Genomic DNA, 17,262 nt, shown 5'->3' with positions numbered 1-17,262 from the left:
AAAAAACCAAAGTTAATACCTTGTAAAAGCTGCCCATTCTTAATGTTTTGTTACCCAGTGGGATGCCAAAAGCAAAACAGAATTTTGACCATTTTAAGAGGGAAGTTTTTCAGACACTTCTGCTGTGTGCTTTAAACCAGAATTATAAATCAGACAAGCCCATACAAGGTGCTACCCAATAGGTGGGAGGGCTACTGTCAGTAGCTGAGAGGATATTGTGTTTTTGGTCTCCTTTGTCCTCCACACCAGCTGAAATGCCCCAGAACCACCACCACCCTCCTCAGCATCCCAGGTTTGAGAGTCAGTTGGTAGCCAAAAGTGCCAAGTCCCTCCTGTAATCAGGAAACCAAACATCACCTTCCCAAAGACACTTTATTTCTCACAAAGCTGAAGTGCAAAACTTGGATGACCACTTCTAATAAGCACAGTAAGTTTTTAATCACAGAATGTCTACAGGAATCATAACTTTAAAAATACATCCAGTTTTTCATATTTCAAAAATATCCAAACTCAAATAAATTAATTTTTTAAAAAGTACACTTCTCATACTATTTATTTGGCATTTACTCTGGTTAAATTTTTGTTTAGCAACACCTATAAAATGGTACCACACACATCAGTTGAACAACTCCCATCAGCTACTGTGAGAACTGCTGCTGCTTGCATGGTGACAGTCATAACATGGACAGAGCAACATGCAATATTAAAATAGCTTTCTAAAAAAATAATATACGAGTTAATCACAGACTGCTTTTCACTGTAACCTTGAAGGCAGCATTTACTGACCCAACCTTGGCATGTTCACCAACCCAGTGGACTAGTTGGTGATAGGGGTACCCTGGAGCCCTGCCTCCTAGTGCCATCCTGTACACTAGGCCTAGCCACTCTTGGTTTTCACTCCTGTGGGGACAAGGCAGATGCTGTAACCACAAAGGTGTACAGGATGTGCCAGGCTACATCTCAGCCTGCAATTTGGGGGCTGTTACGCTGCCAAAACATGTAAGTTCAGGGAGTTTGCGCCTCCCTAGTTGAGGGTAAGTACTGAAGACCCCTGCTACATGGGGTAAAGTTCATCCCCCTCATATTGGATAGAGCAGTCAACTCCCAGGAAGCCTAGGACCCACGCTGCTGGTGGATTTGCTGCAGTGCTCCTTCCATCACCTCCCTCTTATCTGCCTTCTTCCGTTGCCTTCAACCAAAGCTCAATCCAAAAAAGCCATATTCCATGAGTGCTTAAAGGAGAGAGGGAGAGCCCAGGAAAACTTCAGGTACCAGACATTATCAGCTGAGTAGTTTGCTTTCCAGCCAGAAGTAGAAATCCAACAAAATGCTTTTTTGCTTTTATACTGTTAATACCAAATCTTTTAAAGATCCCAGTTTTATCAAGTGGTGAGGGAAAGCCAGACAGCTAACTGGTTTGCTTTAGGAAGGTGGGAGGCAAAGCAAACAAGACAACTAATTGTTCCCCCAAGGGAGACCAGTTCCTTCCATGGCTGGGCACTTGGACCATGAATTCTCCATCACCTTGAGATGTGCTGCCAGTCCTGCACACAGATGGCTTGTGCAACACTAGAAACTGGCTGGACATGCAACAGTGGGGCTAGGAGGAGGGGAGCATGCATTTAGCATCAGTAGATGTGGGCAGTCTTCATGCAAGATGTCCAATAAGCAGAGGGTGCCCTTTCCCTTGAGCAACCACTGCAGGAGCTGCAGCAGCCCTGGAGGTGAAGGGCCCACTAGCCCCTCTAGGATTTTTAAATGAGATTTGTTTGGGGTTGAATTGACAATGCTTTAGACACAGCCACTGGTCTAAAACAAGTTACAGGCTGAGTGGAAGGCAGGTGAGCTACCTTGGGCCATCCCTAACTTACATGCAACGTGTCTAACTGCCAGCCTTAAAGTAAATTATGGAAAGGTAACAACTAAAATCCCAAATTTCCACCATTGGACCAAGGCTCCGAGGGAAACAGATGTGAGGCAGGAGCTCAGGTAAGAGTGTTACACATGTCATACAGGCTAGAAAAGGCTTTCAGCTTGATCTCTAAAATGGGGCTTCCAAAAATCAGTAGTGCATCATTGCTAGCCTGATGATGTTTTCCTTAGACTGCTTTTAAAGGGGCAGGAGGAGGAGTAATGGCTTGTAGGTAAAGATGAAACCTCAGACGAGCCTGAGAGTTTGAGTGCCAAGCCCTTCAACATGATAGCTGTGATTGAAGTAATATCTATTTTCTCGAAGTGCTATTTTTAGATTTATTAAGACTTACTCACCTTATTGAGGAAAAAACTCAAAATAGAAGAAATTAGCCCCATTACATAGGTCTCACCACCACTAGCAGTTGTAGATGCAAGTCTTTTCTTGCAGGTTCAAGTTCTACAAAGTGGAGTAGGGCTGGGAGGGAACAGAGCTTCAAGATACCAAATACCTCTGCCTGAACTGTGACTCAAGTTTAGTACTACTTCAGTATCCCTTTAAAAACTAGGATATTTTGTATCAAGTAATCCTTTGAAACTGCCACACTGGAAAGGTACATTTTTAACCAAAATTTCCATGCTGGAATTCAACCACTATTCAGTAAAGCCATTTTTACTTTTCAGTGAAGTGAGATACTCCTGGTTTGCCCTTCTGTGGTTGGTTCTGCACAGGAAACATCAGGTCTATTCACCCCAACTGGTCTGTCTTTTGTCTGAGTTCCAAGAACCTTTTGAACATCCTCAAGGCTGAGCCTCTGAGCAAATATCCCCCCAATCAGATGTCTACTTAAGATCACTGTAGTGCATGGCTTTAGCTTTTAGAAGGTCAAGTGGTTGCAGTTCAGTATCTGCCAGAAACTGATCTGCTGCCTTGCTCAGTTTCTGAGGTAAGAAGCAGCATTACCTGTAGGTTTCCACGCTGATGTAAAACTTAGTGACAAAACAGCAATGCTAGTGTCAGTGATCACTTTTCTGTATTTTGTCATTTGGATTCCACAGACCTTTCTTCTCATTAAGATAAAATATTGCACTGCTGTGTCCTTGGATACGTAAAAAGACATGTTAGCCACCCAGTTAGAAAATGAAGCAGCACTTAAAACACCAGGCAGGAGGCTTGGTGACAGGCAAAGTTAGACAAAGAAGAACCGGCTTTCTGTGCAGCCACCTTCACATGCAAAAAATAGACCATTCACATTTAAAAACTGTCAAGACATTCCTGGGGATTCTTTTGTCAGTGAAAATATGCAGTGGGACACAGGTACAAAGAAACTGATGAGATGAGGGTAATACTATCTGCCACAAAAGGGTCTTGATCACAGCCTCCTATGAAAAGCTACAGCCCCCTGAGGGAAAAGGGGGACCTGGCTGGAAAAGCCTGAGGCCAGAAGCCTTGGCGGGCATGTTCCTTTCATACAAACACCTGTGTGACAGAGGGTCACAGAGTTCCGAGAGGCAAACCCTCCCTGGCCATGTGTCTCCTCTCAGTGATGTCAGTGGTGTTCTCCAAAGGAGATGTCAACAGCAGGACTCAAATGACATTGAAGGCAGTGTCTAATACGCACATATACACCCAAGAGCAACCACTGTGGCTGATTTAGCCCCCTGTAATCACATTTTTTTGGGGACAAATTAAAAAGAAGTAGTAACACCCAGAGTTCCCTTCGTAGGGGGAAAAATAGCTTTTAAAAAAAGTTATAAAATCTTCAAGGTTTTAGGAAACAATTCCTTGACACACTTGTTGGCAAGAAGCCACAGAGAGGAGGGAGGCCTGCAGGTGGTGTGGTAAGGGTGGGAAGTAACAGGTAGATGAACAGAGGCTTTTCCTTTTTTCAGTCTGAAAATGCCTTCTGCAAAGGTGGGGCTCAGGTAGAGGAGAGTAGTGAAGACGTGGAGAGACAAGCCTGGCTTCTGTGGGAAACCCCTCCCATGATTACTACCACCAGGTGGACTAATACCCAATCGCCCAGCTAACAGAATGATGATGCTACCTTTTCAACAAGACCCTGTGCGAGGTAGTACAGTGGTTGCAAAGGGTGGATGGTGGTGAGAGGACTGGAAGGGTGGGGAGCATCTGACCTCTGCTGAATTTGAACGTTTCTACAGACCTTTCCCGAAAAGAAAATGATAGCTCATTCCGGCTAGGAAAGGCTGGTGGGCCTCTCCCCACGAAAGCATGGACTACCTGTCTTTTGCACAGTGGTGACAGGCAAAGGCAACACCACCCTGCCCAGTCTCCTGGGTGCTCTACCCCTCAGAGCAGTGTCTCTTCCCACCAGGTACCAGCAGCTCCTGCAGTTGTTTCTGCTGACCAGTTTACCAGCAGCTCTCTCTGGGTGAGGAAGCAAGAACAGGACATGCTCACCCTCCCTTTGTCCTCTGCAGCCTTTGGGGCCCAAGCAGCTGTGATGTCTGCAGATGACCCAGCTGGTGGTGAGCTTGCCCCTCCTCCTCACTTGTTCAGGGGCTTCCAGCTGGGTCTGATTGAGGCCAAGTGCATTCTGTTGTCTCATTTTCCACCTGCTCATTCTGGTACACATGCTGGCAGATGCTCATCCACTTAGGCTCTGGTCTGCTACTACTCGCTCACCCACTGGAGGGACTGCTGGCTCTTCTTCTGCCCTGACTGTCAGTCCTTGGGAAGTGAAGAGCCACTCCCAATCTTGGCCATTCTGCACCAGGGCACCAAGAGTGGCTATTAACTGCCTTTCCAGATGCCTTCCAGGAGAGCCAGGCTCCTATCTCTGCCCACGTTCAACACTCAAGTTGCCCGGAATCATCAGAATCATGGTGGCCACCTTGATTTCCTTCCCACCACCACCACCAAAGTCTAAACAATCAAGCTCAGGCAACTGTTAGGCCATGCTGATCACCTCCTCCCCACCCCCCAAACCTCTCTGCCCTGAGTCACAAGTCTTGGTCACATTGGTTAGGACCAACTTCAGATTTTATACAAAAAGCTGGGGACATAGTCAAACCTGAGCATGGGATGGCTGGTCCCAGGAGACTCCTGTATGTACTGCAGCTTTAGCAGTTCAGCCAGGTACTGGACCACCTTGACATCTTCATTCACCAGACCCAGGTTCAACTTCAAGAAGCTCACCTGGCGACTGGCCACCAGTTCCTGTGTCTCTCGATCATGGGCAGGTAGATGCAGGTGGTGGCAGAAGGTATAAAGGAAGACCTTAGAGCACAGTTGGGTGAGCATGCTCTGTACATGCATGTAGTAGGTGCTTCCCCGCTTAATTTGGGTGCGATGGTCAGCCAAGCGGGTCATGAGAGTGCCTCTGTACAGGGGACAGCGCAGGGTCTTCTTGTCCAGATCCAGAATGCTTGTATAGCGGCTATAGCGGCTAAGGGCCTGGAGGGTGCCAGCACTGGCAGGAGAGGCCACTCTAAAACAAAAAGGCAAAAGTCAGCAGGAAGAGACATACAGGAAGATGGAAGCAGAGCCTGGGAGCAGGGAGCATCCTGACTTCAGGCCAGCTCTGCTCAGCCAGAATTTACTGGCTCTTTCTACAAAACACCTCTGATTATCCTCCTCTTCAGATGGCTCCTTACCACCCTCATGATGGAGAAAATGCCTTGACATAGCCCACAAGCCCTTCCTGGACTGATTCCTGCCAGCCTCTGAGGCCTCATCCATTACCTCCCAACAGGAATCTGCCTTTTGAACCATGCTAAGTTTTCTACAGGGCCTCAAAATCACTGTCCTGTTTGCTCTACCTGGAATGTCCTTCTCTCCTTTTGTACTTGGTTTACACCAGTTAGTAACTGAAACTCTTTTTGGCCTTCCCTGATCCCTCAGTCTGGAACAAATGCCCCTCTCATGTGCACCTGTGCTTCCTTGCTGTGTGACCTTGATCACATTCTTGAACCTCTCAGAATTTCATCTACAAGATGAAGTAATAGAACCTACCTCATAGGGTTGCTGCTGGGATTAAATGAGTTATACTTAGAGGAGTGCCTGTCCCTTAGTAAAAGCTAAGTGCTAAGATTATCATTATTACTATTCATAGCTGGCACTCACCAGGGAGGGTACTGCTGCTTACTTGCCTCTCCTCTAGACAAGGAGCTTCTCAAGAGCCAGGGCTGCGTCTGCCTTACTCTAGTGCCCTCATTGCCTAGTACAGGTAGAAAGTGTGGTCCCATGAGGAGAGGAAACTGAAGTGGTCACCAGCCTTAGTAAGCTGCTTCTTAACAAGCCTCTAGATCATTTTTCCAAGAAGCTCTAATGGTGCAGTGCCTAAGGCATTTGACTGCTAATCAGAAGGTTGGCAGTTCAAACCCACTAGCCATTCTGCAGAAGGAAGACAGGGCAATCATTCTACTTCTGTAAAGATTTACCACCTTGGAAACACAGTGGGGGTTGCTATGAGTCAGAATCGACTCAATGGCAATGGGTTTGGTTTGGTTTAGATCAGTTTTCCAGAGCCGGGAATTACCCTGTAGAAACTGGCTGACCAAACTGTACAGTCTAATGTTGTTGTTATGTGCTTTCAGGTTGGACCCAACTCATAGCATCCCCTCCTTGGGTTTCCAAGGCAGTATCACTATGGAAGTAGATTGCCCAACCTTCCTTCCGAGGAGTGGCTGGTGGGTTTGAACCACCAGCCTTCTGTTAGCAGTCAAGTGCCTTAGGCACTAAGCAACCAGAGCTCCCACTTATCTAAGACATAAGCTATAAGTTATACCCTATTCTTAAAAGGGTTGACAATAACTTGGGGCCAAGATAGTCTCACAACATTTTTCCTTTTGGGTTTTATTATCTTCTCATATAATTAATAAACCTTATTGGACACCTACTGTATACCAGGCACTGACCTGGAAGCTGAAAATAGAATGAAAATGAGCCAGGAATTCTTATCCTGAATGAGCTCAGTATGTTGGGAAGAAGAGACCTGTACACAGTTCCCTGATGAGAAAGGAGACATGGGCGAGGTCCCAAGTTCCCTGAGAGAGACCTGTGATTGGGAAAATAAAGGTGGGTCATGGAGGAGCTGGCACTGGAGCTGGACCTTGAAAAAAGGGTGGGCTCTGGAAGGGCAGAAGGCATTCCAGACCCAGGTAAGTCCCAGCAGCAGGCAGGAGGCAGAGACTCACACAGGCCATGTGTCAGAGTACCATCAGAGTGCCCTGTCAACATCCCTAAAAGGTGCCCACTGCTCTGCACTGGCTCTGCCTGCCAGTGTGGCTCAATATTCTTGTCTGCACCAGGCTATACACATCATATTTGAGCCCTGTCAACAGCTCCAGGTGAGGGGTACTATGAGCTCCAACTAAGAGACATCCATAGGATCTGGTGAATGTAGGAGTAAGGTCAGATGACTGGTCCATATTCGCACAACTGCTAAGGGTCAGTTGTGTAGAGGTGGAGCTCACAATACCCTCCAGTGCCCGTTTTAATGGACACAGACCACACCGCTATGGACTTTAACCTCGTGTTGCTTGACCTCCATTGTTTACCCGGGGTTTCTCTGGATTTTAGTTAGGGGAGTTATGGCAAGTACAATTTCCACTCCATTTTTGGCCCCTCAGTTGATCCTCAGTGACATGTCCTCCATAGACCCCTGCCTCATTGTCCCCCTGCCTGAACAGGAAACTCTGGGGGAAGATATCCCCAATTACTACCATCAGTGCACACTTAAGGTTTGAGAAGGAAAGTTTAATGGGAGAAATAATAACTCTCCCACTTGGGATTCTTTTCAAACATCTCAATTCACTGGGTCTCTCTGGCTTTTGAGGGGAGAGAAATACATGCTTAAAGAGTCTGTTTTCCAGGATGCTCCCTGAAGTATGGCTATGAGAGCCATACTCATTCTCTGTGTCACTGGCCTGCTTCCTGGCACAATCTATGTCTGTGTCCCCTGCTTGTATCTAAGAGGAGACTGGTCAGCAGGGATCAGATGCAAGAGGCTCTCTGACAGACTTTATCATGGAGTAGGTCTCATTAGCTCCAGTTGCAGCTGAGGAAACAGCCTCAGAGAGGCCAAGTTGCCTGACTCCAGGTCTCATAGCAGTGATGGAATTGTGGCTGGAGCTGTGGCTTCAGGGGCTGAACCTGAAGGTCATGCTCTTTCTCTCATCTGCTGCCATGATTGACTCACCTTGTAATTCTGGCACCAGGCACAGTGCTTGCACTCAGACCTCGATAAACATTTGGCAAATGACCATTCACTGACCCAAGCCTCTTACTTCCTACAGAAGGAACTAAAGCCTAGAGTGCTAGAGCAACTTGCCCAAAATGCACCCCGTGAATGAACTGGCATTAGAGCCAGGACCAGCACGCACCCTCTCTGGTTTCCTGGCACCCACGTGATCTTTAATAGATCCTCAACAAATGACTCAATCCCTACATGGTAATGCATTTGCTTAGATCATACCATGACTACCCCAGGTAAAACCTAATGCAGTAAGGGCTACAGAAAGCTCCACAAGACTTCCATAAGAAGAAATAACTTCACTAACCTTAAGGATTGAGGAGAAAGTTGGGAAATTAAGAATTCAATTGTTGATTAAGGTCTGAAAGAAATTCAGTTGACTTTTTTCTATGTAATATAGGCAGGACAGACAGAGTCAGAAAGGATTTTGATGATCACTTAGTCCTATGCCTTTGTTTTATAACAATGTGAGTGGGCCTTAGACATGTGAAATTACATGTCCAGGATCACAAAAGGAGGAAATTGAACCCAGTGCATATATGGAGGAAAAGAGCCCCTTAGCAAGACTTAGCTCACTGAGTCAAAACAAAACTCACTGCCATCGAGTCGACTGCAACTCATCATGACTCTATAGGACAGAGAACTCCATAGGGTTTCCAAGGCTGTAAATCTTTAGAGAGCCACATTGCCTCATCTTCCTCCCATGGAGTGGCTGGTAGATTTGAACCACCAACATTGTGGTTAGCAGCCCAATGCTTTAACCACAGTCCCAGCAGAAGTAAGTAGCATGGGGAAATGAAATCCAAATGCAGAGAGGATGAGAAGAGACTGCTGCATTTCCTCAGACAGGCTCCTTGAGCAAACACTACAGTGAGAACCAAAGGATACCCCACTATCCCTCTGTGACAAATGCCCTCTCCAAGGACTATCACAACCAGCAGATCTTTTCTCAGTCATGTATAGAAAGCACCTGAGGTCTCAAATTTTGCTGCACACAGAAAAATTCCATGTCTTACCCAAGCTCAACTGATTTAGTCTCTGAGGATGATGCCCAGAAATCTGTGATTTAAAAAATTCTCCAATAATTCTAACACAGCAGAGTTGGGAACCACTTAAGAACTGCAACCCCCTCCCATGACACAGAAGTGAAAGGGGAATAATTTATTAAAAGTTAACACACTGATTTGAGGCAGGACCCCATCTGGAAGCCAAAGATCTCTGAATCTGGGCCTACCGCATCCAAAGAGATGTGCATTTCAAGCCTCCCTAATCTCTATGTGGACAGGGCCCTTCCCCACCACCTGTAACCAGTTACCTCTGCAGGCCAATAAGCTTCCACTTCTGAAAATCTGTAATGTGCAAAGGGGAGGAGATCCAGTGCTTCACAGGCTTGGCATAGCGGCCATAGTTGGGTACAAAGATGGAAAGTGCCGTCACGAGCTTTCTGACAATGGCTTCATCCTCCCCCAGGACCACGAGTGTCCTCCCACTGAGCAGTGAGTAGATGGCTGGGTGGGCAAAGGGGTACTGGCGGATGAATTTTAAGGCATTCTGGCCAGCCCTCTTTTTATGCCTTTCAGAAGACGGGCCAGTGGGATGCAGAGACGAGGGAGTCCTGTCTGAGCTGGTGGAAGCTGCGCTGCTCACATAGCTGGTGGAGTCTGAGTAGTTGTCCAGGCTGGTCTTACTGATATCCCGGCTGGCCAGCAGGCAGCTAGGGTCCAGCTCATAAGGAGGAAAGCTTTCAGAACTGTTGCCTTGAGAAGAAAGATTAACATTTTCCACTGCAAAGTCCACGTGGAACCCCTGGTCCTTCTGCCTATAGCATTGTGGGGGAATGTTCACCACTCCATCATCATCAACGAGCTTGTGAGCTGGAGTAGGGAGCGGCACCAGCAGGGTGTCGCTCTCCTTCCCAATACAGCAAGAGGAGTCGGTTTGTGATGGGGTGTTTTCCACACTGCCCTCCTTTTCCTCCCTCAGATCTGGGGAGCTGGTACTTGCCTGGAAGTGGATGGCCCCTTCATTGTCATCTGCATAAGATTCCTCCTCATTAATGGCACTTGGGTAGCTGGCCTTAAAGTCATCAGGGATGAGAGCCTCAGAGGGGCAGGTGCTGAGGACTTCAATACTGTCCTCACTGATGGTCCTGTGGCTAACTGCCTTGCTCCGCACCACCTGAGGGCTCAGTGGTACTGTGAGGCTGGTCAGGCTATCAGACTTAGGCAGCACAGAGGTGGACTTCTCTGTTCCTAGAACCTCAATGCTTTCACCACTGCTGATACTCCCTTTCATGTCCATATCTAGGTAGTCCAAGTTCTCTTGGGGATCAAAACTACTCACTTCTGTCACCTCCACTTCCTTGTACTCCTCATTTCCAAGTTCCTGCTCCATCTTGATCAGCACTGATTCCACGCTGGACTTGTAAGAACCAACACTAATTAACACTTTGGGAATCAAACATTCTTCGAGAGACCTGGAAGGTGGCCTGTCTCGACTAGGCTCAAAGGATGTGCTACCTTGTTTCTCTACCACCCTGTCAATAACCTCCACAAAGTCTTCAAAGAGGAAGTTTGTTATGTGCTGTTGCTTTAGAAGGGCTCTGTCAATCCGGCTAGTCAAGAGGTAGCACAGGTCTCCTCTGAACATATGCTCAATGTGGCTGAGCTGAGCCAGCGTCTGGGTGAAATACTCAGTGTCACAGAGCTCTTCCAAGGTCTTCAGCTTCTTGTCAAAACACTTCGTGGACTTTGCTTTGATGAGTTTTGGGGTATACGCTGGTCTGCTAGTGTAAATTTCTGTGTCAGCAAACTCATCAGGGTTAGAGGTAGTGGATGCCTGGCCAGCCTGCTCCTGGGTGTGCTCTGCCTCCCCAGCACTCAAATCAGACTCCTTCAACTTCCGATAAGGATATGAGCGGATCTGTTTCAGCAGGTCTTGATGTTCAATGATGGACTTCTCCACACTGGCCAACTCATTGGCTTTCTCAATCGCCTGAGATGAGTAAAAGCCTTTGTCATTGGCTTTCTTCTGAATCTCAGTTTCTGTGTGCAGCACTGTCCTGGTGTAATCCAAGTCTTTCAGCTTTTTTTCAAGTTCCCCAGCAAATGCCTTTCTGTTGCCTGTCTTCAAACACTCAGAAGCTTTAGAAAATTCAGCCGAAAGCTCCTGAAACTGCTGCATGATTTTGTGCTGGTCTGCCGAGATATAAGCCATGCAAAAGGGCCTCACGAAGCCACGAGCCTCCAAGTCATACAGAGTAAGGTGGTGCACATATGCAAAGGCTCCCTCCTTGGAATCGCCCAGCACCACCATGGAGTCTTCCACAAAGTTGAGCTTGGGATAGGCAGAACCAGGGGGATGGCCCACAAAGGAGGCCTGGTAATCCACAGACATGATCCGCAGGGAGAAATAATTGAGATCAAAAGTGCCAAAAACTTTGGTGTCATTGGGGATGGTTAGCAAGGGTTGGGGTCCCACCTGCTCAGAGAACTCGGAAATAAGAATGAAGTCCCTCGAGAACTTTGCCCCAGACAGTTTGGACCATGGGTTGGCTCCCTGGCTGGCAAAGGGGTACAGCGGCACAGAGTACTCCTCAGGTAGGGCCGGTTCATTGTAAGGCTCCTCCTCGTACTCGTCGTCTTTGGTAAAGGCTACCACATCAGGGGCGCTGATCATATTTCCAGATGTGTGGAGAGAACATGGAGAGAAAGTGGAAAAGAATGCTGGGGTAGTTAATGCTAGGAACCTGGGCTTCTGGAGGAGGAAGCTAAATCCTTGTGGCCTTCTTTGAGCCCTCAGGGATCCTAGGCTTCCTGTCACACACTCGAGGACTCAAACTCCCCCAGCCACCTCAGAGCTGTAGCTCCTCCGGAGCCCTCGGCGGCTTCATGTACTCCAAGGCCTCGGACCCAGAGGACTGGGGAGGCTGGTTGCCTTCCTCCTCCCGCAGGGAGCGCGGGCTGCGTAAGGCACCTGCAGCGAAGTCACCGGCACTGCACTGAATCCACCGCGCCAACAACAGCTCAGCCCGGAACGGGTGCCTAACACGGGATTACGGGTCGCCGCAGGGGTCAGTTAAGCATTGTTGCCCCCACAGCCTGAGGGCAGAAACCGTTGGGGCTCCTTGGACGCCACAACCCAGAGACAGCTACCGCGGCGCCGCCATCTTCATATCACATGACTCACGGCCTACGCGCCCCGTGACCCGGAAGCATTCGCATGGACTTCCGAGTAGGCGCGGAAGTGATTGTGAGAACGCGCGGCGGGGGTAAGGAGCCAAGTGGGGCTGCGAAGAAGAGGAACGCGCGCGCAGAGCTAGGGGCGCTCGTCGGAACGGCCCGGCGCTCTCCTGGCAGGGTGGTGGGGAGGCAGCTGGGACGTGGGTGGTTCCTAGAGGCGCTCGCCCCCTCGCTGCGGGCGGCGGGCGGACCTCAGCACGGCTCTCCAGCATGCGCGGGGTCCAGGGATGATTTTCCTGGCCGCCTGCTTTGCGCGCCGGTGGCTGCCACAGCCCGGATCCTGTGGCTTCTCCCGCGCCGCCATGGAAGTGGCCTTCCGAGGGGTGCGGAAGGTCCTCTGTGTGGCCGAGAAAAACGACGCAGCCAAGGGTATCGCTGACCTGCTATCTAACAGTCGTATGAGACGGGTAAGAAAGCGCATTTCCAGTCCTCTGTGTCCCAGAGGCTGGCCCACTGAGCGAAACATTGCGGTGGGCGCCCGGAATAGAAATTGAGGCTACTGCTCTCATTTCTGGATGCCTCCTCTTCCTCTCTGGGCTATTGTAGTAGCCTCCTGGGGGGTTTCCCAGGCGTCAGGCTTTCCTCGGACGAGTAGACATTTATAAAGGTATTTAGGACTTTTCACGTATTATGTACTGAAAAAGCTTTGATCCTCTGTGCACCTCCCCTACCCGGCAGCAGTTCCCTAGCTTGTCTGCTCTTCAGAATCGCCTGGGGTATTGGCTAGTCAGGGAAGTTTGGGAACCACTGATCGAACTGCTATAATTGGGTCTTTTCAGTCCTCAGCGATCATTCCCTAGCTTACCTAGCTCTCCCCATCTTCTGCCATATCCCTCCACCGTGCAGCCCGCTGACAGGGCAACTCTAGGGTTTGGGGATCAGACTTCCAGAGACATACAACACAGGCAAGACAAACAGATGCACTGGAGGCACAAAGAAAAGGATAGGTAAGAAAAAGCTTCCCAAAGAGATAACATGGGGACCTTAATCTCTAGGACAACGGATTCTGAAATGGTTTTCAGAAGAATTTCTAAGCAGGTCGTGAAGTTCCAGCTCCTTTTTTCTTTCTAGGTTGGAGTCCCTAGGTTGCTGTGTCAAGGGCAAGGATAGTGGGCGAAGGTTGTGTGAGTGCCAGCTAAGAGCTTCACCTTTCTCCAGGACCAACTCCAAGGTTGTCTACTTCTAGAGTTCTTGAGAATGGCACCTCTACCTTTAAAAACCAAAAAACCAAACTTACAGCCTTCAAGTCGGATCTGACTCATAGTGACCCCCTCCTTGGGTTTCCTACACGGTATCACTACGAAAGTAGATTGCCCCATTAACTTCTTATCCTTCAGGACTCTGCTTAGATGTCTCTTCTTCAAGGAACCTTTTCCTGCACTCTTCCCTCCCCCACTAGAGCAGGGACCCTCTCTGATTTGCTGCCATAGCATCTGTTCTGGTTACCTAGTGCCGCTCTGACAGGAATATACCACAAATGGGATGGCTTTAATAAACAGGAGTTTATTCTTACAAATTTGGAGAGTTTAAGTCCAAGTTCAAAGTGCCAGGGTCTAGGGGCTGGGTGAAAGCTCCTCAGCCTTGGGTTTCACCTCTGCCTCCAGCTCCCAGCCCATTGAAGCTAAAGGCGTTTCTTCACTTGGACAGCTGCTGAGGCTGAGAAGCCCAAGGTTGACAAATAAAATGGCATAGTCTCGATGTTACCAGACCACACTGCAGGCCATTAATTTAAGTCCACTGTAAGTCCCAAGGTTGGCAGAGCATGGCAGGCTGCTGAACAAGGACATGGCTACCTGCAGGGTCCAAGCGTGCCATAGGCTAGAGACCATTCTCCAAGGCTTCTGCTTATATACAGGAAGCAGATCACATTCCCTAAGGCAGCTACTCAGCTGCTTGTGGTAGATCCCACCATGGAGTTGATTGCCAGTCTCATCATGGAGAATAACTACCACCAGCTGCCCAGCCAAATTGACACACAAACATAAACACCACAGCATCCTGTTCTTGTACTTGGACCTACCCATTTCAGTTAAATAATATACTGTGTCTTATTTGATGCCTTTCACCACCCCTCCTTAGACTGGCAGGGCCTTTGTCTTTTTTATTCATTGCTGTATTCCTAGTGCCTACTATCAAGTCTGGAAAACAAGAGACTAAATTAATCTGAGGAGCTCTGGTAGCGTAGTGCCTAAGGCACTTGACTGCTAACCCACCAGCCACTCCTCAGAAGGAAGGTTGGGCAATCTACTTCCGTAGTGATCCTGCCTCGGAAACTCAAAGAGGGGTCGCTATGAGTTGGGGCCGACTGGAAGGGACATAACAACAATAACAAATGAATCTGGTAAATTTTACCAGGCAATGAAAACAGTATGTGTGAAGAACAGTAGATTGCAGCAGCTTGACATGTTGAAAGCCAGTGAGAAGTTAGTTAAGCACATAGGAGGAGGGTACAGGGAGATAAGCAAGAGAGTCAGCTGAAGGCAGGTCACGAGGGCCATTCCTAAGTATAAGGGGACAGTCTGTGGTGGTTTGTGTGTGTGCGGTAAAATTCAGAAAACAGAATACTGTTTTATCCATGTTAAAAGTGTACAGTTCAGTGGCATTTAGTACATTTACAATGTGTTCAATCACTACCACGTCTTAGTTCGAGAAATTTTCATCACTCCATGTGGAAACCTTGTACCTATTAAGCAGTCACTGCCCACACCCCCGCTTACTTAACATAATATTTTTGCAGTTCATCCATCTTATAGCATGTATCAGTACTTCATTCCTTTTTATGGCTGAATACTCTATGGTGGCATAGTGCCTAAGGTATTTGACTGCTAACCAGAAGGCTGGCGGTTCAAACCCACCAGCCACTCTTCAGAAGGATTAAAAATATAATCTGTTATTGATTATATTTTTTGGTGTCCTAAGAGTGTGTTGCCCAATCTAAGGTCATGAAGATTATCCCTATGTTTTCTTCTAAGAGTTTTATGGTTTTAAATCTTAAATTTTGATACATTTTGAGTTAGTTTTTGTATATGATGTGGAGTCCAATTTTATTCATTTGTATATAGCTATCCAGGAATCATGGAACCATTTGTTAGATTATTCTTTCCTCATTGAACCCTTGTTAAAAATCAGTCACACGTAGAAACTGTTGAATTGGTGTGTTTTGCTGTGTGTATTCTCAACAACAACAAAATTAATGAAATATGTTGTTATGTGCCGTCAAGTCGGACCCCATTCTTAGCGACCCCTTCTTGGGTTTCCGAGGCAGTATCACCATGGAAGTAGATTGCCCAGCCTTCCTTCTGAGGAGTGGCTGGTGGGTAGAACCGCTAGCCTTCTGACAGCAGTCAAGTGCCTTAGGCACTACACTACCAGAGCTCCCTAATGAAATATAAGGGGGAAAAAAATCAGTTGACTATAGAAGTAAGGGTTTATGTCTGGACTCTCAATTACATTCCACTAATCAGTATGCCCTTCCTAATAACAACAGTACCATGCTGTATTGACTACTGTAGCTTTTTCTTTTTTTTTTTTTTTTCTTTTTTTTTTTTTTTTTTTTTTTGGATGGAACACTTACATAGAAAAGAGACAAAGCAAGGTCAACTTCAATAGGGGTATCCGTCCCCTGTAGCCAGTGGATCTTGTTCTGAAGCAGAGAGATAGTCTGCATGTGTTCTCTTGCTGCAGGAAAAGGAAGACCCCATTCCTTCCCTGCTGAGAACAGTTATAGATGTAGAGTTGGCCAGGTGCTGTTTGATACACATACTTTGCTGAGCAGTTCCTGGGAATGTTGAAAATACTCAGGGCAAGAAATACAGGATCTGCTGATAGGCCACCTGCTGCTGTGGAATGTGCTTTAGTTCATACTCACATCCTATTCAGGAAACCAGGCTGACATATCTGGTCCTAAGCACAAGGTTCATTTGTGAGTCAGAGAGAAAGGCAACAGACTGCACCTGGACAAGCTCCCCTTACGTAGTCATAAAGGGAAGAAATATGTAATTGTCTAGAATAAATGCAGGTATAGTTCTTAGTGCTAAATGCCTTAGCTTTTTTATTTTATTTTTGCAGCATTCCTTCCCCTCCTCTCCCACCCCTGGTAACCAACAAAAAAAGAAAGTTTTCTTCTATACATAAACCTTTCCTTGACTTCTTACAATAATGAACTAATACAATATTTGTCCTTCTGTGATTGACTTATTTCATTCAGCATAACGTCACCATAAAGTTCATCCACGTCATGCAGTGTTTTGCAGATGCTACATTATTCTTTAGTATTGTATACTATTCCATTGTATGTACCATGGTTTGCTTATCCATTCTTCTGTTGATGGGCACCTAGGTTGTTTTCATCTTTTTTGCTATTGTAAATAGTGCTGCAATGAACATGAATGTGCATGTATCTGTTCTTGTCCTTAGCTGAGCACTTGTTTAGTATATGTATTTAGTAATGTGATTGCTGGATCAAACGGTATTTCTTTCTTTCTTTTTTTTTTTTTTTGGTGATTTGTGTGAAAATTTACAGAGCAAATTCACATTCCATACAGCAGTTCACTTACACTTTGTCTCATGACACTGACCACAATTCACTGCAATACAACAGCTCCCCTCCCACTTCCTCCCGACAGCCACCTCTTCCCTGTGTCCATCCCTCCATACACCCCTACGCCCTGGGCAGTCTTGCTGTGCATAAACGGCCCCTTTTTCTCCCATGATTGTTCTCTCCAAGGAGTGTATCGACCTCAGGTAAATGTTCAGCTCCTATATCTGTCTGTTGCTTGGCTGGAAGCCACAGGGGTGGGTTCAATTCCAGACCTGAATGGCAGCTAGGGGCCATAGTCTCAGTGGTTCCACCAGGCTCTATCAGACCAGCAAACATGGTCCCCTTTTATTTT

At 47.2% G+C, this 17,262-nt stretch overlaps 2 protein-coding genes across 2 annotated transcripts in view; one reads left to right on the top strand and one right to left on the bottom strand.

The window, feature by feature from the left end:
* Positions 1-4,909: 4,909 nt before the first annotated feature.
* SMCR8 (SMCR8-C9orf72 complex subunit) lies at positions 4,910-11,807 on the bottom strand. Its single transcript, XM_007941462.2, has 2 exons — positions 9,445-11,807; positions 4,910-5,363 (listed from the first exon to the last, which is right to left on the bottom strand). The coding sequence occupies exons 1-2, from the start codon at positions 11,805-11,807 to the stop codon at positions 4,910-4,912; spliced, it is 2,817 nt and encodes a 938-aa protein (XP_007939653.1).
* A 790-nt stretch (positions 11,808-12,597) lies between these two features.
* TOP3A (DNA topoisomerase III alpha) overlaps positions 12,598-17,262 on the top strand; it is a 92,757-nt gene continuing 88,092 nt past the window's right edge. The window contains exon 1 of the mRNA XM_007941461.1: positions 12,598-12,777. Coding sequence (XP_007939652.1) covers positions 12,598-12,777 — 180 coding nt within the window. The remainder of the gene's footprint in view (positions 12,778-17,262) is intronic.

The sequence above is a fragment of the Orycteropus afer genome, unplaced genomic scaffold (genome assembly GCF_000298275.1).
Source record: "Orycteropus afer afer isolate SDZICR_OR568_19922 unplaced genomic scaffold, OryAfe1.0 scaffold00080, whole genome shotgun sequence".
NCBI classification, from domain to species: domain Eukaryota; kingdom Metazoa; phylum Chordata; class Mammalia; order Tubulidentata; family Orycteropodidae; genus Orycteropus; species Orycteropus afer.
This window is presented reverse-complemented; position numbering and strand designations above follow the sequence as displayed.